This window comes from Ictidomys tridecemlineatus, chromosome 4 (assembly GCF_052094955.1).
Source record: "Ictidomys tridecemlineatus isolate mIctTri1 chromosome 4, mIctTri1.hap1, whole genome shotgun sequence".
NCBI classification, from domain to species: Eukaryota; Metazoa; Chordata; class Mammalia; order Rodentia; family Sciuridae; genus Ictidomys; species Ictidomys tridecemlineatus.
Window position 1 is genome coordinate 174587961 of NC_135480.1, and position 25958 is coordinate 174613918.

The following is a 25958-nucleotide window of genomic DNA, read 5'->3' on the forward strand; positions in this document are numbered from 1 at the left end:
ACTCCCACCCCTCCCTCTGCTCAGGAGCTCTTAGCTTCTTGGCACTGTGATTTCTGAAGTGGCTTGAAGCAGGAGAGAAACGGTGGCTCTCAGCAGGGAAAAGAATGGGCTTATGTGCATTTCCTTTGTGACAGTTTGAGAAAACTCCCCAAGGTCCCATAGCAGTTCCCCCTGCAACCATGATGTCATCTCTCACAAGCTGTTCCTCAGGATGGGATCAGCACTCCAGATGTGGGTACTTGGGTGAACTTTCTAGGTTGGAAGCTTGAGGGGGGCGGGGCGGGAGAAGGAGGGGTACAATGGACTTCTTTGCTGGGGCCAGCTGGGCTTAGTCATTCTATAAGCATCCATCAGGTGCTAGCCTCTGCTGTACCGGGAGACAAAAGAAAAAAGAGGCCTCAGAGCAGATGGCTAGTGGAAGCTGGTGGGCTATGACTGACCTCTGAGGACATGTGGAGGGCACAATAGGGACCGTGGTGTCAGGAAGAGGGTGAGTGGAGGGTTGAGTCCCCAAGAAGGAGACTCATGAGCTTCATAAGGACTCATGAAGAACGGAAGGTGAGAGCCCCTTGGTGCCTGAGGGACCTGTCTTCCAGGGAGCAGGCTTGTCTTCCTATTGAAGGAATGACAGGTCTCTGTCATTAGGAAGGTGGTATGGTTTTCTACAAAGGGGACTGGCGAGGATACCGTAAGTTTGGGGATTCTTGACTGCTTCCTGCAGATTGTAGCGAGCGAGGGACTCAGGGAGTTAAAGAGAAGGGACCTTAAGAAGAGCAAGGTAAGAGAGGAGGGGCAAGACGGCCATGGGGTCGCCCGTGAGATGGAAAGAGACCGGCAGGGTGGACCAGGGGCTTGCGGGAGGCCCTTAGAGCATGGGGACGCCCGGGAACCTCGCCGGCCTGAGAGGCGCTGGTGCGGAGCCCCCAAGCGCTCGCTGGGTGGGTTGGAGAACTGGGAGGTCCCTGGGCGCCGGGTGGGGGGTGGGGGGAGACAGCAGGCGCCGGAGGGTGGGGCCGGGCGGGGGAGGGGCGGCGGGGCGGGGGCAGGCGGCCTGCCCGGGGAGTCACACTCGGCCGCCGCTGCCCGCGCAGCGAGCGGAGACGCGCCGGGCCGAGGCGACCTGACCTGGACGAGCGGCGCGCGCGGGGGCCCAGGCGGGGGGCGGGAGGAAGCGCCGGGCAGCGCCGGCCGCCGGGGCCCAGGAGAAGCGGAGCGGAGAGGAGCGGGGACACGGGCGGGGCCGCCGCAGCTCCGGATGGGATCAGCGTCCGGGCCCGTTAGTCCAAGCAGGAGCTTCTGGAGAAGCCTTCACAGGGAGATTTACCCCTGCCTTTCCCTCCCCTCCGGCCCAGGCCTCGCTTCGCTGCCCGCCTGCCCATGTCCCAGTCCTTCCGCGGCGCGGGCGCCCTCCCACCTCAGCCCCTTGGTCCTGTTTTTCGCAGCTCCCTGCCCTCCCAGCCCCTTAAACTGTGAGGTGCCCCCAGGCCGTTTCTTTGTACCCCCTTCCCCCCACACCCCACCCCATCCCAAGCTCAGATCCCCTTCTTTTTCTCGGCTTTGGATTCGTCAGGCCACTTCACCCTCACTGTCCCCATCCTGGTCGCAGGCCCCCTTGGTCCCTCTCTCCTCCTGCCACCCTACCCTTAGTCTTAGGTCCTTCCCCTAGGCTGGTAGCCCACTCCTTCTCCACCCCGAGACTTTCTCCCATCTTCTCTCCCGGTCCCCAGCAATTTGTGTATCCAGACCGACTTAGCTTGTCCCTGTTTCTCTTCCTGGCCCTCTTTCCCAGGCGCCAGGCTGGGTGGCGCTTGTGCCTGCCCGGTAGGCCAGAGTGGCCCCAGGTTCTGGGGGCGGTGGGGCTGCTGCTTTATCCCCATGGCACTGCCATCATTGCTGCTGGTGGTGGCAGCCCTGGCAGGTGGGGTGCGTCCTCCTGGGGCTCGGAACCTGACGCTGGCGGTGGTGCTGCCAGAACACAACCTGAGCTATGCTTGGGCCTGGCCACGGGTGGGTCCTGCTGTTGCACTAGCTGTGGAGGCGCTGGGCCGGGCACTGCCCGTGGACCTGCGATTTGTCAGCTCTGAACTAGATGGCGCCTGCTCTGAGTACCTGGCACCTCTGAGCGCTGTGGACCTTAAGCTGTACCATGACCCTGACCTTCTGTTGGGCCCTGGTTGTGTGTACCCCGCTGCCTCTGTGGCCCGCTTTGCCTCACACTGGCGCCTTCCCCTGCTGACTGCTGGTGCAGTGGCCTCTGGTTTTGCGGCTAAGAATGAGCATTATCGTACCCTGGTTCGCACTGGCCCCTCTGCTCCCAAACTGGGTGAGTTCGTACTGACACTACATGGGCACTTCAATTGGACTGCCCGTGCCGCCTTGCTGTATCTGGATGCCCGCACAGATGACCGGCCTCACTACTTCACCATCGAGGGCGTCTTTGAGGCCCTGCTGGGCAGCAACCTCAGTGTGCAGCACCAGGTGTATGCCCGGGAGCCAGGGGGCCCTGAGCAGGCCACCCACTTCATCCGGGCCAACGGGCGCAGTGAGTGTGGCCCGGGCTGTTTTAGGGTCAGGGGAGGAGGGTCACTGTGTTTGTGAAGCTCAGCACTGGGAAGCTGAAGATGGAACTAGGTATCGAGAAGCTATGTGTGATGGTTGGAATGGAGAAATGATTGTGGACAGAGCACCTGGGAGAGGGCTCTGGAGTTAGAAGAGAGATTCCTAGTTGTCATAGGCAGAGAGGTTCATGGTCATCATAGGCAGATGTAAACAAAGAATAGGAGCACAAAAAAAGTGAAGCTTGTCTTGGTAGAATGTGGGACTGGGGGATGTTGAGTTTGGGGAAGCAATGAGGGGGTCCTAGAGTAGTGGATGTGGTTGATGACCACTCTGCAACCTGTGCCTCTTTGTGAACACAGACTGCACACCCCCCTTTCCCCACCAGACTGGGGCTCTGGGACCCTTTAGTGGTGTACAAATAGAGAGAACTCCTTAAATGGATTCAGGGCTCAGCAGATATGGTTGGGAAAGGCAGATAAATCTCACTTTGAGAAATTCTGAGCAGCCAGCACCTTCAAGCCTAGGGAAAGGCAGGGAAGAGGAGCAGCAGGCAAGGCTCTGGGGAAAGGTCTGGGTTGAGTGATCACTCCTTTTTTCTAGGGTCTGGAGTCAGGCTCTGACTTCTGCCAGATGGTCCATATGGCCTCAGGGCACTTATGACATGGGCTTCATGGGGGAAGATGGGGAACATCTGCTGGGTGGTCAATAGGTAGGGCACTCTCTTGCTAAAGAGGGACTTGCAGATGATTGAGAGAGGGGGTCGTGTGGGGAACTGAATGCTTTCTCAGGGTGCTCCTCTTTCATATGCCTGCTCCCAGTTGTATATATCTGCGGCCCTCTGGAGATGCTGCATGAGATCCTGCTTCAGGCCCAGAGAGAGAACCTGACCAATGGGGACTATGTCTTCTTTTACGTGGATGTCTTTGGGGAGAGTCTCCGTGCGGGCCCCACACGCTCTACAGGCCGGCCCTGGCAGGACAATCGCACCCAGGAACAGGCCCAGGCCCTCAGACAGGCCTTTCAGGTATCATTTGAGCCCTATCTGAAGGAGGAGGGGAAGAGGTGCTTAGATGGGGATTATCTGTTTCTCACACGACCCCACAGAAACTCCAGAAGCTGAGCACAAGTTCTGAGCTACGGAAGTGAAAGGAACAGGCTTTCAAAGTCTAGTATCTGTCTTTCCTCCTTCCCCAGCTTTGTGACTTTTATTGTGTCTGTCAAAGATCCCAGAACACTGATTTTTCTAAGTGCCAGTAGTAGGCTACACTGTGGGGGAGAAAAGTTCAGAAAAAGATCTGAGCCAAACCCCCAGGAGGCCTTCCACTCTTTCTGGAGAGGCAATGCATAATTGTAAACTGTTAGAAAAAAATTCAAAAAAGGGTATGAGTATGTGCCTGAAACAGACAATGAGAGCTTCCGTGGTTCAATGTGGGCAGGGTTTAGGGAAGGCTTTTTATAATAGAAGTGAAACTTCATTGTGATTTTAATGATAGATGCTATGTTCACAGAGTGGAAAAGGGGATCCAGGCTGCCTGGGCAAAAAGAAAGATAGGCATGGGTATGTTTAGGGGACCTGGAAAATACTGGAATATTCTTCTTGTCAGCAAGAAAGAAGGGCTTACTTAAAGCAGAAATAGGAAATAAAGTTGCAAAAGTATAATAAGATTAAACAGGGCTCTAAACCTTAAGCAGTAGGGCTTGAATTTGGGGTCTTTAACATTTGTCTGTGAAGTTAAATATAGTGACAGAATTCAGGTTGCATTAGATGAGAAGGAGGCCAGGCAGTGAGACCAGGTTAGAAAGGAATGAGGTGATTGAACAAGGATGATGATAGTAGGAATGGAAAAAAAGGAATTTAAGAATTTGTAGAGAAGGTTCACGTGACAGTTCATTTCTCTCCTCAGCTCCAAACTCTCAATGACTTGTTACCTCAGAATAAAATCCTGACTGCTCATCATGACATCAGAACATATATAGTATGTTCTTAACCCACTGTTTCTACTCACCTCCCTTGTCCTCAGGCCCAGAACTTCAGCTGAGTAGCTGTGCTCTTTCCGTCATCCCAAATCTCTTCCTTGCAAAACCATGCGGGGGTGGTGGGGTGGGGGGGTGGGGGGAGTAGGGGGGGCCGGGGTTGTGGCTCAGCGCTTGCCTAGTACACATGAGGCACTGGGTTTGATCCTTAGAACCACATAAATGTAAAATAATGATATTGTGTCCACCTAAAACTAAAAAATAAATATTAAAAAAAAATACCCATGAATCCTCAGACCCATAAATCTTTCCCTGGTTTTCTCACTAATTTTTTCTCTGAATCATTTATATAAGTGTTTCATATTTATTTATCCATATCCCTTGTTTTTCCCCAAAAGAATTTGAGGTGGTTTATGGGATACCTTGAGGTCCTTTTCAACCCTGAGATTCTTTGGTTCTAAGTAGACATGTATAAGGGCTGGACCTGGGTGGCCATTCTTCTCCAGTGAGTAAGATTTTATGTGGCTGTGATTATATATTTGGTTGTGACTGACGAGTGTCTGACTGTGAATGACATATCTGTTTGCATGCCTGAGTAGGAGTCTGTGACTGTCACACTTGAACATGGCAATGACAGACAGGTTTTATTTATGCTATATTTTTTTCCTAAAGCAGCCTTCTCACCTTTTGTGTCTGGATAACCCTTCCATATTTTTTAAGACTCAGACCATTTTTTTTCCTTTCTAGGAAACAATCTTTGAATCTTCAGGCTTCCTACCCTTTGCTTAACTCTATCATAGAAATTTTTCTGTGATTTGTTTGAAGACTGACTCATTTTACTAGTATTACTGAGTGTCTTTTATGCCCCAGCGATTGTACTGGTATTTGGTAGAGAACATAATAGATATATTTTTGGTCTTTTTGGAGTTTACATTTAATAGGAGAGACAGACACAAATATAAGCAAATATAGGAACATATTGTGATTAGTGTTGCCAGGTGGGGAGGTGGGTGGATAAGAAAAAAAAAAAGGAAGATAATAGATGGTATGAGAAGAGAACAATGAGGGGATTATGGTCAAGGAAGTTCTGTCACTCTCCCAGATGAGCTGTGTTCTTTTTGTGGAAGAAAAACCTCTTTCTTGTATGAGAATTTCTGCCAGCTAAGAGTTCCCAGCACTTAGAATAGGGACCTAATCAACTAACAATCAATTATATCAATCAATCCTCTGTTCTCCCCTTAATTCAGGTCTTATTGAAATAGGAAAATAGAGAAATATTTTGCTACAACAGAAAGAGAAGGGAAGTAGGTGGTGAAGAATATGCTGAGGGAAATCAGGGTATAGTGATGTGCTCCTGTAATCACAGGTTCTTGGTAGGCTGAGACAGGAGGAATCATGAGTTCGAGGCCAGCTCTGGCAACTTAGCAAGACCCTCTGTTAACCAAATCAAACCAAAACAAAACCAAAGAATATGCTCAGGGGAAATCCAAGGTGTGGCATAGGGTAGGATGGGTTGAGGGGGGTGAGGTTCCCTCTGGGGAAGCTTCCTTCAATTCCCAGTGCTTACACAGAACAGAGAACAGGGAAGTTGGGTGGCCAGCTCCAGCCAAGGATGAAAAAACAGAGCCCTTCTTCCAGAGTCACTGGCCTACTGGAGTCCTAGTCCAGGCTGGCCTGGAAAAGATGATAGGTGAGGCAAGGTGGCCCTGGTGTAAGTGTCTGAAGCCTTTTCAGGATGGTATCATACTTAAGACAAAGTGCCAGCACAGACTGGATACCAGCTACTGGGGGAGAGGGCTCTGAGATTAAATATGTTGATATGATTTTTTTTCTCCCATTTAGTCATAGCAGTTCATGGTCAGAGATCACACTCATATTTGCATTCCACATGTCTAGTATGTAATGGGCATTTAATACATATTTGTTGAATTGAATTAAAGTGTGTGTTTCGGGGCAGGGATGAGACTAAGAATTGGTTCAGAAAGGAGTAGAGCTTGGTACTATAAACCAAGGTGATCAACCAGGAGAGGGAAGAAAAGTAGATGAGTAAAACTAAATAAGCAAATGAGTAGGGTCTGAGGATCCAGAGGCCCAGGCTAGAAAAGTGGGGTCGACAGGGTTAGATACCCAGGCAGAGGGGCTGGGGGGTGTAGCTCAATGGTAGAGCGCTTGCCTAGCACGTGTGAGGCACTGGGTTGAATCCTCAGCATCACATAAAAATAAATAAATAAAATAAAGGTATTGCATTCATTTACAACCAAAAAATAATTAAAAAAAAAAGAAACCCAAGCAGAGAATGGTTTGACCAGCCTAAGACTTTTACAGATGGGGAATACCTGCAAGCAAGAATGGAGGAAAGCACTAAATCAACAGTTAAAGCAGACCATCTTCTTGGAGACCATTTGTTGTCTCCTCAGGCTACTGTTGACAGAACCTCCTGCTGTGGCCAGAGCAGGTCACAGAGTGGGTGGCACAGGCGGAGGCAGGCACCTCTGGCCATGCACATTTCCTAGGTGCAATGTGCACTCCTGGCTACCACTCACCACTGAACCCATGTTTGGCCACCTTTGCTTGTTTTTTTCCACCTGGGGTCCACTGTGAAATGGGATCATTTACCTACCTTCACCTTTCCTCTAGCCCCTGAGCAAGCACAGAAACTGTTTGGAGTTGTTTTTTTTTAGAAGCTAGTTAGTGACCACAGCAAAACAGTCTAACATAGTCGTTTTCAAAGTGTGGTCTTTGGGATCCTGGGGGGCCCTGAAATCCTTTTAGGGGAACCATGAGGTTAAAACTATTTAAAAAATAATACTAAGATGTTATTTGCCTTTGTCACTCGCAGTCTGGTTATACAGTGGAGTTTTCCAACTTGTGATGACATCATGTTTCTGACAGCCATGGAAGGCATGCTTCTGCATTCTTATGTCTTCAAAATCTATCAGTTTTAATTTCTAATATGGAAAATACTGATAGATATGAAGTTCTTTGGGATCGTAATTTTTTTATTTTTTATTTTATATTTTTAGTTATTGATAGACGTTTATTTACTTACACATGGTGCTGAGAATTGAACCCAGTGCCGCACACGTGCCAGGCAAGTGCACTATCACTGAGCCCCAGCCCCAGCCAGTTTTTAAAAAATAGTTTTAAAAACTATTTATTTTTTATTTGTAGTTGGACACAATACTGTTATTTTATTTATTTATTCTTATGTGGTGCAGAGGATTGAACTCAGGGCCTTGCACGTGCTAGGTGAGCGCTCTACCACTAAGCCACAACCCCATCCCTGGGATCATAATTTTTAAGACTATAAAGGCATGCTGAGACCAAAAATTTCAATTATTGCTAGCCTAGCAAACAAACCAACCTAGAGAATTACTAAGTGTTAAAAAAAAGTGTTAAAAACCTCTCATGGCCTTTATTGAAATATAAATTGTGTAAACCTGGTCTTTTCCTTCTTTTTTTTAAAATATTATTTATCAATAATGTCCTACCTCTTTATTGTTCTTTTATTCTTGGAACAGTTGTTAATGAATGAACCCCATTCCTTATTATTATTATTATTATTCCTGAGTGGGAGAATATTAGAGCATCTAACTTCTTTAACAAAAATAATTACATCTTTTTTTCCTTCTTTCATTCTTTCTTCATTGCTTTTTTATTGCTTCCTTTCTTTATGAAAGCAAGCAAGTAAGCAAGAAACTTGACTCTTTCTTCTCTGTTTTTTTTTCTTTCTGGTTTGGCTTTTTAATATTATGTTTTTTTTAAGAATAATTACATATTGAAGCAAACTCCAATTTAATATAGTGAATGCATATTAGAAGTTGGCTTCAGTCAGGAATGGTGGTATGTGCCTTATATAATCCCAGTGATGTAGGAGGCTGAGGCAGGATTGCAAGTTCAAGGCCAGCCTCAGCAACTTAGCTAGTCCCCAAACAACTTAGTGAGATCTTGTTTCAAAAATGAAAAAATGAAAAGTGCTGGGGATATAGCTCAGTGGTAAAGAAAGAAAGAAAGAAAGAAAGAAATTGACTTCATTATTTCCTACCTGGAGTGAATTTATAGATTGTAGATCATATGTGATATATCTAGTACCTCTGTGATCCACATGTACTTTCTACAAGAATGAATAGAACTTAAAAAAATTAATTGTAGATGGATACAATACCTTTTTTAAATTTTTTAAACATTTATTTTTTAAGTTATAGGTGGACACAATATCATCTTTATTTTATTTTTATGTGGTTCCGAGGATTGAACCCAGTGCCTCACGCATACTAGGCAAACGCTTTACCTCTGAGCTACAACCCCAGCCCACAATACCTTTATTTTATTTATATATTTTTATGCAGCATTGAGGATTGAACCCAGGGCCTCACATGTGCTAGATAAGTGCTTAACCACTGGACTACAACCTCATCCCCAAAATGAACAAAACTTTTTAAAAAATATTTTTAGTTGTAGATGGACACAATACCTTTATTTATTTTTTATATGGTGCTGAGGATTGAACCCAGGGCCTCACACATTTGAGATAAGTGCTCTACCACTGAGCCACAACCCTAGTCCCTGAACAAAACTTTTAATAACTAGATTTTAATCTATCATTTCACAAAGCTAGGTTGATAAAATATATTGAATTGAAGTCTTCCCTTGAAGTTGTAAGACCTATTTCCTGTCTGAGCAGAGGCCAGTCTCAGTGACAGTGTGACCTGAATCTGAGAGGTCCAGCAGCTAAAGAAGGGGAAACGTGAAGTTTAGGGAGCCAGGCATGCACTTCATGGGTTAAAGGGAGCCTGGCAGGTGAGCAGGAAGAGACACCTTTGAGTCATGTGCCAGTGTGGGCAAGGCTTCACATATCATTTGCTTATCTATGCAATGTGTGTGGGCGTGTGACTTGTGAGTTTGTCCCTGTGACACGTCTGCTATTTATTTAGTAAGCAGGACAATGCTGCTTATGGTAGGTGTTCCATACATGTGGAATGACTGAACTCACAACTTTTCACAGGTAGAATTTCTGTTTCAAAGTATTTCCCACAGTTGCCATAGGGGTTGAAATCTCTTTAATTCATTGTGTGGAGGCACTGTGTGCAAGTGACCCATATGAAAATGTCAACTTAGAACCAATAACATCAAACAGTAATTAACACTTTGGAGAGGAGCTGTTGATGAGTGTTGTCCTTGATAGATATAGGTACTTGCAAAAGATGGGATTGAGGCCTTTTGTGAGAGCTGTGGTAGCCCAGCCTGGGAGGCCTGGTGGTGGAAGGGAGTTTGGGAATGGAGTTGGCTTCTTCTGTTGCTTCCCAGTATTACTTTCCCATCCTTATCTGCCTTTCATGGAGGGGTGCCACTCCCCTCACCCATACCTCACCTCCACATAGTTTCGTGCCCTTTTTAGCCTTTGCTCTCTCCTGTTTATATTTAATATTGTGTATTTTACCAAGTTTCCCTATTCTGCTTCCCTCTTCCCTTCATGCTCACTTTGAATCCTATATACTCTTTCCTGTGTGCTGCTGGTAGACTGTATTGGTGATTACATATCGAGAACCCCCAAATCCTGAATATCAGGAATTCCAGAATCGGCTGCTGATCAGAGCCCGGGAAGATTTCGGTGTGGAGCTGGCTCCATCCCTGGTAAGTAGATAGATCTCTCTCTCCTTGAGAGTCAGGCAGACTGGGAGAAAGGGCTCCCTCCCTAACTCAGCATCAAGTCTTGGCCATGGAGCAAGCCACACTTGGGGGCTATCCACGTCTATCCAAGATATTTCTTTTTGCCATAGGGACCAGTTAGGTAGGGATGGCACTTTAGGAATGAGAGGAGGGAAGAAAGTAAACCAGAAGGGAGAAAAGGTAGAAGGAGATTCCAGGGCTGGGAAAGGTGGCTGGGAAAGGGCCCTTGCAGGACACTTGGAGAGCACTGCTAAAGTTGCCACCCCCAGATGAACCTCATTGCTGGCTGCTTCTATGATGGGATCCTGCTCTATGCTGAAGTCCTGAACGAGACAATACAGGAAGGAGGCACCCGAAAAGATGGACTTCGAATTGTGGAGAAGATGCAGGGACGAAGATATCACGGTAATAAAAAGGGGCAGATGGAGGACTGAGGGTTGATAGCAGGCTCAGGAGAGGAGTGGGCAGAAGAAACACATCAGGCTCCACAGGGAGTCAGTAGGGTTTGGGATCTTGGCTGAGGTAGACACACTTCAAGAACAGGGGCAGGCACAGACTCTGCAGCAGCAGGGCAGAGTTGGGGGGTAGGATAGGGGCCTAGGGTAGATCTCAAAGTGAGAGGTACTCTTTTTTATCCTAGGTGTCACTGGACTGGTTGTTATGGACAAGAACAATGACCGGGAGACTGATTTTGTCCTGTGGGCCATGGGAGACTTGGATTCTGGGGACTTTCAGGTGATGGAGGAGGGGGCAAGGAAGAGAGTATAGTCCTGTAAAATCCAGCTTTCAAGTGTTTGGTGGGGGCAGAATCAAAGGTCCTAGGGGCAGGGACTTATTTTTGCTACCAGAGCTGCACCCTGGCTGGGAGAGAAGCAGCAAAATAGCTGGGGTCTGGGGGAGGAGGCTGGCGGGAGCAGGCCTGTGGGCCCAGTGTTCTGCTTCCTCACAGCCTGCAGCCCACTACTCAGGAGCTGAGAAGCAGATTTGGTGGACAGGACGGCCTATTCCCTGGGTGAAGGGGGCCCCCCCCTTGGACAATCCCCCCTGTGCCTTTGACTTGGACGACCCATCCTGTGATAAAAGTGGGTGTGTGCAGGGACTGGGAGCAATTCTTCCTCCCTTTACTTTCCATTCTTTACTTCCACCCTTGCTGACTCCCTGCTCTTAGCTCTAATTTTATCTCTATATCCGTTGCCCTACCTCCTTACCTCTCCCTCAGGAAATCTGTTTACTCCTTGTACCTGTGCCTCTCCCTTCCCCATTCTTACAGCCTCCCACCCAGTCTTTCTCAGGGTCTCTCTCTCCCCTTCAGCTCCACTTTCTACTCTGGCAATTGTGGCTCTGGGCACAGGAATCACCTTCATCATGTTTGGTGTTTCCAGCTTCCTAATTTTCCGGTGAGTTCTGGGCTTTCCACCGACCTATTTCTTACCTCCCCATTGCCACAGGGTCTCTGGCTGAGGCCAGGGGTTCCTGTAACGTGAGTTAGGGGCAGCAGATCATCTAATCTGATGATTGTCTCAGACTTAGTGACATCTTCCTCTTTTACCTTTCTCTTTGGTTGTCTTTCAGCCTAGGTGTTTGTTCTACTTTTGGTTCTAGCCTGGGTTACTAAGTAGTGATTTTGAGTGGGGTTAAGGTCAAAGATGACTTTTCTATGGATGGTATCATTTTAAGAACGAACTTGCATCTCCAACCTCTAAGTTTGTGAGTACATATAGGCATGTGCCAGACTTGTAGAGAATATGTACTTATTTCTAGTCCTGTTCTGTGTCCCTAGTGTAACAACTGTACCTTTAGGAGCTGCAGGGAAGCCCCTGCAACCCTACTGTTGGCTTGGGGGGCACAGGATCGGGCTTGCCAGTCAACTGAGTGTACAGTCCTTACAGAAAACTAATGCTGGAGAAGGAGCTGGCTAGCATGCTGTGGCGCATTCGCTGGGAAGAACTGCAGTTTGGCAACTCAGAGCGTTATCATAAAGGTGCAGGCAGTCGCCTCACACTGTCACTGGTAAGTCCTTGTCTCTGTTGTTCCTGCTGCCTCCCTCTGAGTTCCTGTCCTTTCCACCCTGGACCTTTCCCAGCACATTGGCCTGTAATGATAGCTCCTGCACTACCACCATCATCTAATGTTCCTTTCATCCTTCCGCCTCCATGTTGCCCTTGGCCCCAGCGGGGATCCAGTTACGGCTCGCTCATGACAGCCCATGGGAAATACCAGATCTTTGCCAACACCGGTCACTTCAAGGTGAACAGTCATCTGCTTCTTCTGGTCCCCACCATTTCATCCTGTCTCATCCCATCTGCTACCTCTGCCCCTTAACCTCTTCCCCTCATAACCCCTTCTAAACCCAGCTGGTCTCCTGGATGCTCTCACAGTTCTTCAGTATTTCCTAGCACCAAGAAACTCCTTCTGATACTTACTTTCCTTTTCACTTTCCACCCTCACTATCAGGGAAATGTTGTCGCCATTAAACACGTGAATAAGAAGCGCATTGAGCTGACGCGGCAGGTTCTGTTTGAACTCAAACATGTATGTAATGGCGAATGGGTTGAGGGTGAGGGATAAAAAGGGAGGGGGAAAGGATGGGAGGAGACTATGGAATACTAACATTGCCTAGAAGGACAAGGGGTTTATTTATAGTTGATTTTAAGTTGTAGGTATAACTGAGAAAGGTCCTCTTATAGTGGGAGGTTTCTATATCTGATTTTTAGCTCCTTCAATTCTCCTTCCCATTTTTTCTAGATGAGAGACGTCCAGTTCAACCATCTTACTCGCTTCATTGGAGCATGCATAGACCCTCCCAACATTTGTATTGTCACTGAGTACTGTCCTCGTGGGAGTCTACAGGTGAAGTATAGGTATAGGGGAAAATGGTGTGTGTGTGTGTGTGTGTGTGTGTGTGTGTGTGTGTGTGTGAGATTCCCCAAAGTTACATTGACTTTGTGCCAAATGATAGCCACTGGGACTGGGACAGACACATTATCTATTCCATGTCACTTACCAGGATATTCTAGAAAATGACAGCATCAACTTGGACTGGATGTTTCGTTATTCACTTATTAATGACCTTGTTAAGGTGAGTCTTTCCCACTCCTTAAGAGCTTATCCTCTTTAAAATACCTCCATCATTCAGTCTTTGCTATGATCTGTCTCTCTTCCTAGTCCTCTGAAAGTCCTGTTCTCTCCATCTCCTCTTATTCCTGTCATTGGGTGATAGTGGATAAGCAAAGATTCTGGGGTTTATATTTGGGGGAGTGAGATTTATAGGCCACAAGGAGTCCTATACTTGGAGAGAATTTTTGTCTTTCTGCCCTAGATATCTCAGATGTTTCTCCAGTATCTTTTTAATAGCCAAAAGATCATATTAAAATCCCTACACAGGGAAAAGATAAGTGAAATATCCAAGTGCATTTACCTCCTGTTTTTAACTCTCATCATTTTACTCCCTGACCAATATTTGGCACACCTATTTTTTTTTTGTTCATCTCATTATTTTATCTCATGTTCAGAAACCAAAATTTTAAAAAGAACATTTACTGGTTAGACTAAGAAAAACCAAGGAAGATTGAACTTTATTATTCTTCCAGTACACTAGGTTTCAGCTATTTTGAAATACCCAGAGGCCAAGGAATTGTGGAGGCATAAAATTGAATCCTGCATGGGTTAGACAGGTGTTTAAAAGCAAGTCTAGTAGCTCACACTGCATTGTACCTGAAGCTGGCTTTGGTTTTCTGCTAAAATCTCATGAAGCATTTAAAAAAAATTTTTTTTTTTGTGTGTGAAAGTTTGCCATCAAAAGAGAGAAAAATATTAGGTAAAGTTGATACATATAAGAAAACATGACTCTTTTGAGAGAACAATGGTTTGATGGAAAAGTGGTTTTGGAAAATATCCTTGCAGTTTCCACACAAGTAAATTCAGAAATTGGGAAATTCCTGAAGTTTTATGGCTAGAAAAAAGAATAGAAAGGAAGAGTTCACAGGGACTAGTTTTGAGTTGTGCAAGTCCAGAGCTAAACATTTAGCAGAGGTATTTTGTGATAGCATATAGAACTTATATCCTTTGTGTGTGTATATTACTGAGGATTGAACCCAGAGATATTGTATCTGAAAGACGCATCTTCAGTCCGTTTTATTCTTTTTATTTTGAGACAAGTTTTCACTGAGTTGCCCAGGCTAGCCTCTAATTTGTGATTCTCCTGCTTGTCTCCCGAGTTGCTGGGACTATAGGCATGCACCACAGTGCCTCACGGTCCTACTGGCACTGACTTGGGTGGCTCCCAGAGTTTTGTTTTAGGGAAGCACAGCCCTGTCCTCTTAAGACCTTTTAGTTTTTGGAAGCAAAGTTTCTATCATCTCTGGGCCTGTGGAGCCAGCAGCCTCAGGCTTCTGCATTGGCCTGACAGTTGTCTTCTACTTTTGCCCATTTTCCAAGTTTTTCTAATTTACTACTTTCTCCACTTTCTGCTGGTCCAGCATCCCCTCTAGTAGAGCATATTCATCCTCCATCCTGACCCACATGTCTATATATACATGGTTATGTTTACAACTGGTTAGTCTTTGGTGCATCTAGCTACTCTTGTAACAGGGTCTCAAGTGTGTCTTCCTATTAGTAGCCTAATTAGGCATTAGAGGCCACCATGAGTGCATATTATTCTTGGAGTTCTCCTTTATAATTCTTTTCTTTTCACTATTCAGAAAATTGACTGCTTTTTCCAGGATAGTAAGTGGTAGCTCCTCTTATTCCCGCTCTTAAGCATTTTTTATATAGCTGGGTACCTATATATATTCATATTACCAGGAAGGAATGACTCTCCTATTCTTCCTGCTTCCTTGTATAGAAACTATTTAAGGGATGCCTTCCAAAATCAGGTTATTGTTTTTATGGTCCCAAGATCTTTAGGTAGCTAACCTAGTGCCCATCTGTTGGAAAGGGTATAGTTAAAATCAGTTATGATCCAGATACTTGATCTGTATCCTATCCTGCAGGGCATGGCTTTTCTCCACAACAGCATTATTTCATCTCATGGAAGTCTCAAGTCCTCCAACTGTGTGGTGGATAGTCGTTTTGTGCTCAAAATCACAGACTATGGCTTGGCCAGCTTCCGATCAACTGCTGAACCTGATGATAGCCACGCCCTCTATGCCAGTGAGGCCTGCCCCATAATGCACTTTTTATACTGCTCCCCTGGCCTTGATCAGTTCCACTTAGGGAGGGTGGGAGAGGGAGACAAGTTACAGTAATAAATGAGTGGGTGGGGGTACCCTATTTTGGGGACCTGGCTAGCTTGTTTCCTCTTTTCAGAGAAGCTGTGGACTGCCCCAGAACTGCTCAGTGGGAACTCCTTGCCAACCACAGGCATGCAAAAGGCTGATGTCTACAGCTTCGGGATCATCCTTCAGGAGATAGCACTTCGCAGTGGTCCATTCTACTTGGAGGGCCTAGACCTCAGCCCCAAAGGTGAGAGTTGATCTGCTATCCATAGCCTTTTCTTCCTTGGGGGACTCTGTTCTTCATCCAACCTTTTATCACCCTCAGAGATTGTCCAGAAGGTACGAAATAGTCAGCGACCATATTTCCGGCCAAGCATTGACAGAACCCAACTGAATGAAGAGTTAGTTTTGCTGATGGAGAGATGTTGGGCCCAGGATTCAGCTGAGCGACCGGACTTTGGACAGATCAAGGGTTTCATTCGCCGCTTTAACAAGTGAGAAGACACTAAAGGGCAAGGGCTCCATAGGGATAGAAGCCTCATCAGTTCTTCATGGATGAAGTGGGGCTGGTGGGTTGGATAGAAAGTCTGGGGAGTCTTGAGAATCTTGGAGCAGGTGACATATCCTGGCCTCCCTGCAGGGAAGGTGGCACCAGTATATTGGACAACCTCTTGCTACGCATGGAACAGTATGCCAATAACCTGGAGAAACTGGTGGAGGAACGCACACAGGCTTATCTAGAGGAAAAACGCAAGGCTGAAGCTCTGCTCTACCAAATTCTGCCCCAGTGAGAACTTTGTCCCCCTTCCTGAACTTTCCTTTCAGATTCAGCTGTTGAATTCTGCCTCAGTCTCCTGAAAGCCCACTTCCCAAGCCTCCAAACCTGTTTTGTTATATCTTGCCACAGTGAGCCCTCCTGGCTATAGACTAATTGCTTTCATTCTGTCTCCAAATAAGCTGGGCTCTTTCTGGTTTCTCATCCTTCCTCCTTAGGACACTGTTCTACCTTGCCTCTGCTTCAGCAAGCCTATGTAAAATAATCCCAAATTGAAACACTGTGTCCCCACCACTTATGCACCTTACTATGTGCTAGACAATGTCTTCTCAACCACTTTCCTTTTCCTTCACCAATCCCAGCTTTCCCATTACAACTTAGCTCTGTCTGCTGCAGCCACATATTGCTTTCCTCTTTCCCTCTCCCACATCTTTCTTGGAATTTGGCTCACACTACACCCTTGTTCTCTAGTTCAGTGGCAGAGCAGTTAAAACGGGGAGAGACTGTACAGGCTGAGGCCTTTGACAGTGTTACCATCTACTTCAGTGACATCGTTGGCTTCACAGCATTGTCAGCTGAGAGCACCCCTATGCAGGTAAGAGCCATGTGTGAGAGGTAGTGTATAGGATAGGGACCTGGGAGCTTCACTAATAGGGAAGACTAGTTCATTCTGGAGTTCCCATATTTTGTTAAGAGTTTGTAGCTTGAGAATGCTTAGAAAGTTGGGCACGAGGTTCAGGGCCTCTGCTTTTCTATCTTCTTAGGTGGTGACACTTTTTAAATTATTTTAATTTAGGTGGTGACACTTCTTAATGACCTGTATACCTGTTTTGATGCCATAATTGACAACTTTGATGTCTACAAGGTGAGAGTTGGGGTTGCCTTCCTACTGAGACCCCTTTAAGATCCAGGCTCCTGGAACCTCCCCACATAGATTACCCACTCCATGGTCAGTTTGTCACTCTAAGGTCTCTAGAGTGCAATGCTGGAGTGCACTTCGTACGTGGATGTGGCTCTAGGATTCTAATTGTATATTCAGGTCTAATAACTTGTGAACCCTTAAGCTTCTTTGATCAGAACCATCACAGACTTTAGTCCCTATCTCTCTGAGTGTATAAATACTGCCTACCCATCTTCTCTTTTCTCCTCCAGACATGGAACAATCCCTACAGGATATGGGTACAAATTGATTCAGTGGGGTGAGGGGCAAGGTATGAATAATGTTGTAAGGCTTTTAGTTGAAGTCACTGACTTGGCAGAGAGTTAGCTTTATTGTCCTTGGGAGTACAAATAAGCTGTATTTAAATATTGGTTTTGTAGCTAGCTGTGTGATCTTAGGTAAGTAACAGCACCTCCCTGATCCTTGGTGGTTTTACGATGGGAATAATAAACTGAGTGCAGCAGTGCACACTTGTAATTCTGACTGGGAGGTTGAGGCAGAAGGATCACAAGTTCAAGGCCAGCCTGGGCAACTTAGTGAGACCCTGTCTCAAAATAAAAAGAATAAAATAAAAGGACTGGGATATAGCTTAGTGATAGAGGACCTTGGATCCTGGGTTCAGTCTCCAGTATCAAAGAAAAAAAAAAAGGAATAAGAGATTGTATGGGAAGTGCCTAGCACTGTGTATTGCATGGTAGATAATAAATATCCATTCCTGCCCCTTCCCTTTGGGTTTTCTGATCTATTGTTTCTGTAACAAAGAACTCCCATCAGAAACATCAATTATTCTATCAATTGTTTCTATTTTCCTCTATTTATTTTATTAAAAATCTATTTATATAATTATTTTCTAAACCAAGAGTAAGTTTCAGATAGAGGACCAGTTTATCCCTAAATTCTTAGTGTGTATATCCTAAAAATTTCATGGCACATTTCCTAAAAATTAAGACCATTCTCTTGTATAACTTTGGTACAATTACTAAAATCAAGTGCCTGGGGGCTGGGGATGTGGCTCAAGCGGTAGCGCGCTCGCCTGGCAGGCGTGCGGCCCGGGTTCGATCCTCAGCACCACATACCAACAAAGATGTTGTGTCCGCCGAGAACTAAAAAATAAATATTAAAAATTCTCTCTCTCTCTCTCCCCTCTCTCACTCTCTCTTTAAAAAAAAAAAAATCAAGTGCCTGCTTTCTCACTGTCTGACAGTTTGGGTAGTCTGGCCCATGTCATTGGTCTGCTTTACCTTCTTGCCAGCCTTTGTGCTCTTCAGGTTAGCTCGTTTTCTTGCTTCCCATTTCTGACACCAGGGCCTTTCTGTCCATGTCCTGTTGTGGATAGGGTGTCCAATCATTCAGCAAATGCTTATGGAGTATTTGCCAGGGTTTCTTGACTGCCCTTCTTCCCAGATTCTCAGGACTACAGCTTTTATTTTTTAGTTGAAGTTTGGGCCTCCCAGGTGGTCAGGATGATGCCTGATACTGTCTAGCTTGTCTACAGGTACTTTTTCTCATTCCCACTGATACAGAGAGGAGTGATGTTTTAATCTCCCTCTAAATCAGGTGGAGACGATTGGGGATGCTTACATGGTGGTATCTGGCCTCCCAGGCCGAAATGGTCAACGCCATGCACCAGAAATTGCCCGGATGGCCCTAGCGTTACTAGATGCAGTTTCTTCCTTCCGTATCCGCCACCGACCCCATGACCAGCTGAGGCTACGCATAGGGGTTCATACTGGTAAGAATGACTCTCACTCCAACCCTAGATGCCATGTTTCCCAGGCTCTCCCCAACCTGTTTCTTTTCATAGGGCCAGTCTGTGCTGGGGTTGTTGGCCTGAAGATGCCCCGCTATTGTCTTTTTGGAGATACAGTGAATACTGCTTCCCGAATGGAGTCTAATGGTCAAGGTGAGACATTAGCCTTCAACCCCAGCCTCAGCCTCACTCTGTCTTGCTCTCTTCTTTTCAGAGCTCCTCCAAATCTTCAATACAAGAGACCACAATTCCTAAGTGGCCCATCATTGTGCACATTTTGGTTCTAGTGAATGTGTGTGCTGGGAGGACTGGGAGCCTCCTGGGGGGTGGTTGGTTGGGTAAGGTGCTCTTCAGCACTGTCAATTCTTCTATTTCCTTTTTATATGACTTTTTTTTTTCCCCTATCATACCTATGCTACCCCAGCCCTGAAGATCCATGTCTCCTCTACCACCAAGGATGCCCTGGATGAGCTAGGATGTTTCCAGCTAGAGCTTCGGGGTGATGTGGAGATGAAGGTGATGGCAGGCCATGGGGAGGGGGTCATGGAAAGGGAGAATGAAAGTGATTATGTGGCTGGGGGTGAAGAGAGGGAGATCAAGGGCTAACAGAAGAGTCTGAACCATGTTTACTCCCTCTGTTTCCAGGGAAAAGGAAAGATGCGAACTTATTGGCTCATAGGAGAGCGAAAAGGACCTCCTGGACTGCTGTAAACCCTACATCTTCCCAAGCCAGACAATCTCCTGCTTCTGGCACCTGGATGAGCAGTAGCCACCATCTCTCCATATACCAGAAACAGACGTTGTCACATGAGATGGAAAATGTGCACAAAACCCCCACCTTATATGGAAGTCATAGCCCTTTGCAGCTCAGTTTTGTACATATATCTGTCCTTCTCTGGTTTGGTCCCCTTCTTCCCTACCTCCTGTAAATATATATATCTAAACCAGAATATTTTGGCCAAATATAAAATAACAAGTAGCAGTAGTCATGGTGTCATAGTCTGGGGTAGGTAACTTCAAGGAAAGGTTATGGGATATGCATACAGTGACTCACAGAATCAGTCAATTAGCAGTCTCAGGATGAAGAACCTTTATGTAAAGCTCCTTCATCAAGTACAGAGGGAATTAACTTCCTTCTGCTCACCTCTCTGATATAAGCAGAAACAGATTCCAAATTCCATATCCAACTTCCCCCTTCAACTTTTACACAGGACCCATTCTGCCCCCTGGATGCCCCTGCCCTTCTCTCTGACAGGCCAGGGAAGACATTTCCCCTAATTGGTGGGGATAATTCTCAAGTTCATAGGGCAAAGGCTGTCCCAGAGACAAGGGCACTGGTGTTGAGAAGCTGCAGTTCTTCCGGAATGGTGTGTCCAGTGTCCTGATGTTACTGACACCCTGGAGCAATGCCAACATGAGGACAGGTCCGTCTCCCCAGAATAGACATACTCTTCCCTGCCTTCTTTTCTCCATCCCCCCACACCTAGTCACACTCACACACCGGTAACTGCGGTGCCCTCTGAATCCAGAAGCTTTCAGGCTGTTCCTGACGATAATCATGAGGCTGTGAGGGAGAAATACTCAATAATTGGACTTTGGCCCTTTCTCTCAACTTCTGGACTAGGAACTTTCCCACCACCTATCAGAGCCCTGCTGTGCAAGTGGGGTAGGATGGGTTCTCACCTTCGTTGGGGCAGGAGGCCCTCCTTGCATCAGCTCCATTCTGTAGTCATGGTGTGTCACTGACTCCGCCTTAAAGGGCTTCTTTATGGGTTCCAGATCTGCCTGTACCTCTTTACTATGTAGCCCTGGGAGATGTCAAGGCCATTCTCCCCAGTTTTGCTCTTCCCCCTCCCCCCACTCCCCTAGTTTCTCACCAGATCTGGTGGTGCAGGAGCATCTCCACCATGGCTTCACGCTTCCCTGTGGGAGGGTGAAGTGGGAGTGTGATTACAAAGCAGGCCCCAAAATTAAAAAAGAAAAAGAAACAAACTTGGGAAAAGGAACAGGAATCTTAGATTTTGCCCTTATATCCATCACACAATCCACAGTCCCACCAGAAATTCCTTCCTCTTTTTTTCTCTGCCTGATGGGCTCATTCTGGCTGTCATGCTTCACACCTTGAAGAGGCTGAGAAAGGTTTCTTGGGGGCTGGTATGAATCCTTCTGGGTGGTACTCGAGGGCATGGGTGAAGGTGGTTGGGTGGTCAGCAGTCCCTGGTGTCCATGTCGGAAGAAGAAACTCTCAGAGATATCCTGCCAGTTTGGAACTTGATCCAGGTGGTTTGTAGCTCTCTGTGGGCCGTAAGTTGAATGACTGTGATATCCCTTGTTATCTACCCTCATCACAAACTACTGGCTCCCCTAGAAACTTGGGTAAGCCTTCAAAAAAGAAAAGGTCAAAACTTAATACCTCTTCCTCCCAGTTGTAGAGGAGGCACTGGCCCCGTGGCATTGTTTCATAGAGAAACTTAGGCTTCCCTTCATCTTCTCGGGTTTTCCACAGCCCTCGGGCACCAGGTTCTGAGACTTGCAAAGATTCCCAAGGTGGTTGTTTCTGAGGATCCCAGTGGCAGTATTGATTCCAGGAGGTATAATTAGGAAAAAGATCTGACCTAAGGTTTTTGAACCTTTGAGGAGTGCTGGGCCTAGGCTCAGGGCCAGAGCTAGAACCTGGACCAGCTCCAGAGGCAGGATCAGTACCTGAGGCAGGACCGAAGCCTTGGCCAGAGGTATGGCCATGACCAGTGTCAGAACGAGGGATAGTGGCAAGGCCAGAGCAAGGGATAGTGGCAAGGCCAGAGGGAGGGATAGTGGCAGGGCCAGAGGGAGGAATAGTGCCAGGGCCAGAGGGAGGGATAGTGCCAGGGCCAGAGGGAGGGATAGTGCCAGGGCCAGAGGGAAGGATAGTGCCAGGGCCAGAGGGAGGGATAGTTCCAGGGCCAGGACCAGTGAGGAAGCCGGGGCTAGAGCCACTTCCAGGACCAGTGCCAGAACTAGGGACTAAACCATGGTCAGGAACAGAACTGGAGCCAGGGAAAGAACTATAGCCACGGAAGCCAGGACCGGGGACAGGGCTGGAGCTGGAACCAGTTAAAGGGTCAGAGCTGAAGCCAGGAACAGGAGCAGCGCTAGAGCTAAGGTCAGTTGTAGTATAGGGATGCCTAGCAGTAGAGGAAACATAGTCAGGGTCAAAGCCAAGACTTTCACGGCCTATTTGTGGGGTTCCAGCATAGACTGCCCCAAGAAAATTGTCAGAGGAGGGCTCTGTGAACCTAGAATAGGGCGCTGGGGTCTCTGTAAATAATGCAGCTGCTCTGGCGGAGGCGGCGGCTGCGGCAGCTGATGCAGCTGCATCAGCTGCAGTGGTTGCGGATGCCAGGGCTGATGCATGGCCATGTGAAGAAAGAAACGGTTCCGAAACAGTCCCTAGTTCTTCGGCGCAGGGTTGTACGTCTAAAGATCTAAAAGAAAACAAAAGCGTCAAGGTATCAAAAGCCCAGCAGAGGAAGTCCGCTGACCTTTCTTATCCCTTTTCGCTTGCAGCCAGAGCTGTGGCTCTCACCGCGACGGCGATCCCTCTGTAGATTCGTTGGGCTCCATCTTCAGGCTCCAGCTACACGGTTGCCATAGAGACAACAAAAAATTCCAAGAGACTGCGCAGAACTAAAGCTGGGCGGAAGTGGAGGGAAGAGGTGGAGGCAAGTCCTCTGCGGGGCGGAAGTCTTAAGCTGGGTGCGCTCTCCGTTTTCTGGTCCCGACTCCATGCTGCCTCAGACGCGGTTTTAAGGTTCCATTGGCCTGAGACCTCAACTTCCCTGTTCAAGCCTGATTCTTTGCGGCTAAGGCGATTCTTTATGGGGATACCTTGGAGACTGGTATAGGACCGTGGCATGGGACAAACGCCTAGTTGATGGGGTTGTGGAGGACCAATAGTAGCTTCCTCTTAATTTGCTTGGTTCATTCTCAAAAGTGAGGAGTGAGGAGGCTTTAAAATTGTTTTTAAGGATGAAAATATATAAAACAGCTAAAGAGCAAAACAGAGAACATATGGAGCAGCATATAGCTAACAGCTGGTGTGTTCGTGTGTGTGTATGTTACTACTTTTCGAATATTAGGCCCTTATATTGACTACCTTCCTCACAATTCCCTTTTGAACCTGGTTTGGCCTCTGAATGAAGTCCAGGATGCAGCTAGTCTTACATCTTTCTACTCATTCAGGCTCATTCCTACTGCTACTTTTCTGAAGTTTGACCCAGGGCAGATTACTAGTCATGAGGCATATCTATAGGCAGGTGCTTCTTTTGGCCACACAGTGGGCCTCCTCAGTGTCTCTTACTTTGATCATTGTCAAAGGAGCACATAGCAGAATCACTCTTCTTTCCCCTTTGTGGTGTAAATCCTTTTTATTAAAGACAGGCATGCAAAAGTGAGGGAGAATAGGTTTATTAGCATCGCAGGGTTCCTTTTCCCATCCAAACATCCAGATCCGAGTTTCTTGGGTCAGTTGGTAGGTTCAACCTGGAGGCCACTGGAGCTGCCGGCCCCCAAGTACGTGAATGTGAAGATGATATACAGATTGTGCTCCCAGCTTTCCATCATTGATCACTGAAATAGAGCTTGAAGTTAGGGGGTCAGGATTATGGGAGAGATCAAAGAATGAAGATCATATTGAGGAGCAGGAATTCATAGATGAGGGACCCATGGGCCAAGTCACTCACCAAGTCGGTATCCATCTCCCAGGCCCTCAGCCTTTGCTGTTTTCTTGGCTACAAGGAGAAGGTGTCCTAGAAGCTATAGGGAGAAGGGAGGGACATAGTTGTCTTTATTCACAGAGGGCAAAACCTCTAGCTTTACCAGGGCTCTTCCCACAACAACTCCTGGCCTTGTTCTTCCCACCTGCTGGTCTTCTTCTTCAGCCTGGCTAATACGAGGAATGGGCTTCTTAGGAATGACCAGAAAATGCACAGGAGCCTGAGGGGCCACATCACGGAACACCAGACACTGGGAGCAATGACAGGCCAGAGATAATCACATTAGTTTATCAGGCTAGCTGTATCTATGAAATTCCTAAGGGGTTTGGGTCCCACCTGTTGGTCCTCATATAGAATGTCAGCTGGAAGGCTTCTGTCCAGGATCCGGGAAAAGATGGTTGGAGCTGCTCCTCCAGGAGCTGCCTGCTGGGCCTTAGCCACTTCATTCCCATTTATCACACCTGCAGCTCCTCGGACCTGCAGGAGAGTCAGATACACCCAAGGGAGGGAACTGGCAATAACTCTTCCATGTACTCAGTTAGAGCTGGCAGAGTTGTGCTCTGATAGTTATCAACCCATTACATGCTGGTGTTCCATATGTGATGTGTGTGTGTGTGTGTGTGTATGAATGTATGTATATATATATGTATATATGTGTATATATATATGTATATGTGTGTGTATGTGTGTATATATATGACTATGAGACACTGGGACATAACTGGCAATATTATGCAAGATTCAGGAGTACAATTGATTCCTGCTAATGTGTGTATAAAATCTAACATGTGCAGGGAAAAGAATCCAAAATGGGAGTCTCAAGATTTATGTCTCAGTTCCTATTCTACCACTGAATTACCTCACAAAAATTTCTGTGTATTATCTCAACACAGCTTGAAGGTCTGTATACTCCCACCTTGTTAGTATGTGTTCACTTATTTCCATTACTTGTTTTCTGATATTTAAGCTTGGTTACCTGTTTATTTAAGTTTTCATGCATTTGTCCTGTTTGACTCTAGCTCTTCCTCATTTGGGTGTCATGTCTGATCTCTTACGTGGATTTTAACTCTAGTTACTTACATCAGTGGAATTACATGTTAATTTAGCCAGGCAGTGGTGCACACATGTAATCCCAGCGGCTTGGGAGGCTGAGGCAGGAGGATTGCGAGTTCTAAGCCAGTCTTAGCAATTTAGCAACTTAGTGAGATCCTGTCTCTAAATAAAATACAAAAAAGGGCTGGGATGTGGCTCAGTGGTTGAGTGTCCCTGGATGGTTCATTCCCCAGTACCAAAAATAAATAAATTAATTAAATTAAATTAAAATAATAAATAAATAAATCAGCTCAATGAACTCAGTCCTCCCCCAGTTATCCAGGAGGAAGAGATATACCCATGTTTCCCATGGACTCAGAGAAAAATAAAGTCAGTGCGTCATAATGGGGGAGAAAAGAACTGGACGAATTAGGCTCTTGACTCCCGAGTTGCTACTGAAAAGTGGGGAAGATCAAAGGTTAACACCTTTGCTTATTAGAAGGCCCAAGGGAGAAGGCAGAGGACCTTACTTTCTACAGAGGGAACTGAGGTGACCGGCCAGCTGGGCTTCAGACAACGGAGGGCAGCAGCTGCTGCACTGACCCCGTCCTGACCTCGGCGCCAAGGCCTGTGCGGGGAGGCGGTGATCGCTAGTTCGCTACACCCGCAGCCATCAAGTCCGACCTCACCGCACAATCCTAGAGCTTGATCCTCGGAAGGGGCAGTGGCTCTGCAAGGCTGCTGGGTTGCTTGCGCCGCGGCTCCCGCCACAGAGGGCGTCAGAAACTGAGGAAGCCCCTCCTGGTTCCCGCGGACACTTCTCACCTGCACCCCCCGGGGCCCAGAGGCCGCCAAGGCTCTGCTCGCCGCGCGCAAGCTTGCAGCTAGCACCACCGCAGCAGCCATCCTCCCGGAGCTGCGTGAACAGCTCACTCGTCCCGCACTTAACTCTGCGGCCTACCGAAGGTGGGCAGTCGGAGCGGGAGAGCTGGGGTCATTGGCCCCTTCCGCGGCCGGGGGCGGGCCCGGCCATTGGATCGCGGTTCCGGGCCTACTCAAGCCATTGGCTCCGCCGCCACTTTAGAGGCGGAATCTTTTCGTCCAATTGGCTGCATCTTCCAATGCAGGGCTAATTCCCACTCCATTGGTTAAAGTTCCTTCTTGAGTGTTGTCTCTGACTGATTTCGCTACGAGATAAATTTTCCAAGGATTAAGAAACTTGGAGGTGTAATTTTTCACCTAGTTGGCTCTGGCTGGGTTTAGGTTAGGGCTCGCGGGCTTTCACGTT

At 47.0% G+C, this 25958-nt stretch overlaps 3 protein-coding genes across 6 annotated transcripts; 1 reads left to right on the plus strand and 2 right to left on the minus strand.

Moving 5' to 3' along the window:
• Positions 1-1052: 1052 nt before the first annotated feature.
• On the plus strand, positions 1053-19863 carry Npr2 (natriuretic peptide receptor 2). 4 transcript variants are annotated; one of them, XM_013359075.4, is made up of 22 exons: positions 1053-2542; positions 3378-3583; positions 10054-10167; positions 10473-10608; positions 10844-10938; positions 11153-11285; positions 11516-11600; positions 12084-12213; positions 12376-12450; positions 12658-12735; positions 12949-13053; positions 13211-13282; positions 15195-15354; positions 15511-15666; positions 15745-15913; positions 16060-16206; positions 16666-16789; positions 16991-17059; positions 18692-18866; positions 18939-19037; positions 19309-19400; positions 19530-19863. In XM_013359075.4, exons 1-22 carry the CDS (start codon positions 1876-1878, stop codon positions 19593-19595), a joined length of 3153 nt encoding a protein of 1050 aa, XP_013214529.1. In that variant the 5' UTR covers positions 1053-1875; the 3' UTR covers positions 19596-19863. The 4 variants fall into 4 exon arrangements, with proteins under 4 accessions (XP_013214529.1, XP_005326317.1, XP_013214530.1 ...); XM_005326260.5 differs by having other exon boundaries at positions 12093-12213; XM_013359076.4 differs by lacking the exon at positions 12376-12450.
• Positions 19864-19959: 96 nt separating this feature from the next.
• Positions 19960-22600, minus strand: Spag8 (sperm associated antigen 8). The gene is made up of 7 exons (XM_021726978.3): positions 22450-22600; positions 21298-22348; positions 21005-21179; positions 20762-20807; positions 20568-20682; positions 20386-20448; positions 19960-20282 (listed from the first exon to the last, which is right to left on the minus strand). Exons 1-7 carry the CDS (start codon positions 22485-22487, stop codon positions 20088-20090), a joined length of 1683 nt encoding a protein of 560 aa, XP_021582653.2. The 5' UTR covers positions 22488-22600; the 3' UTR covers positions 19960-20087.
• A 714-nt stretch (positions 22601-23314) lies between these two features.
• Positions 23315-25754, minus strand: Hint2 (histidine triad nucleotide binding protein 2). Its single transcript, XM_005326261.5, has 5 exons — positions 25496-25754; positions 23975-24115; positions 23784-23888; positions 23606-23678; positions 23315-23492 (listed from the first exon to the last, which is right to left on the minus strand). The coding sequence occupies exons 1-5, from the start codon at positions 25574-25576 to the stop codon at positions 23401-23403; spliced, it is 492 nt and encodes a 163-aa protein (XP_005326318.1). The 5' UTR covers positions 25577-25754; the 3' UTR covers positions 23315-23400.
• Positions 25755-25958: the final 204 nt, after the last annotated feature.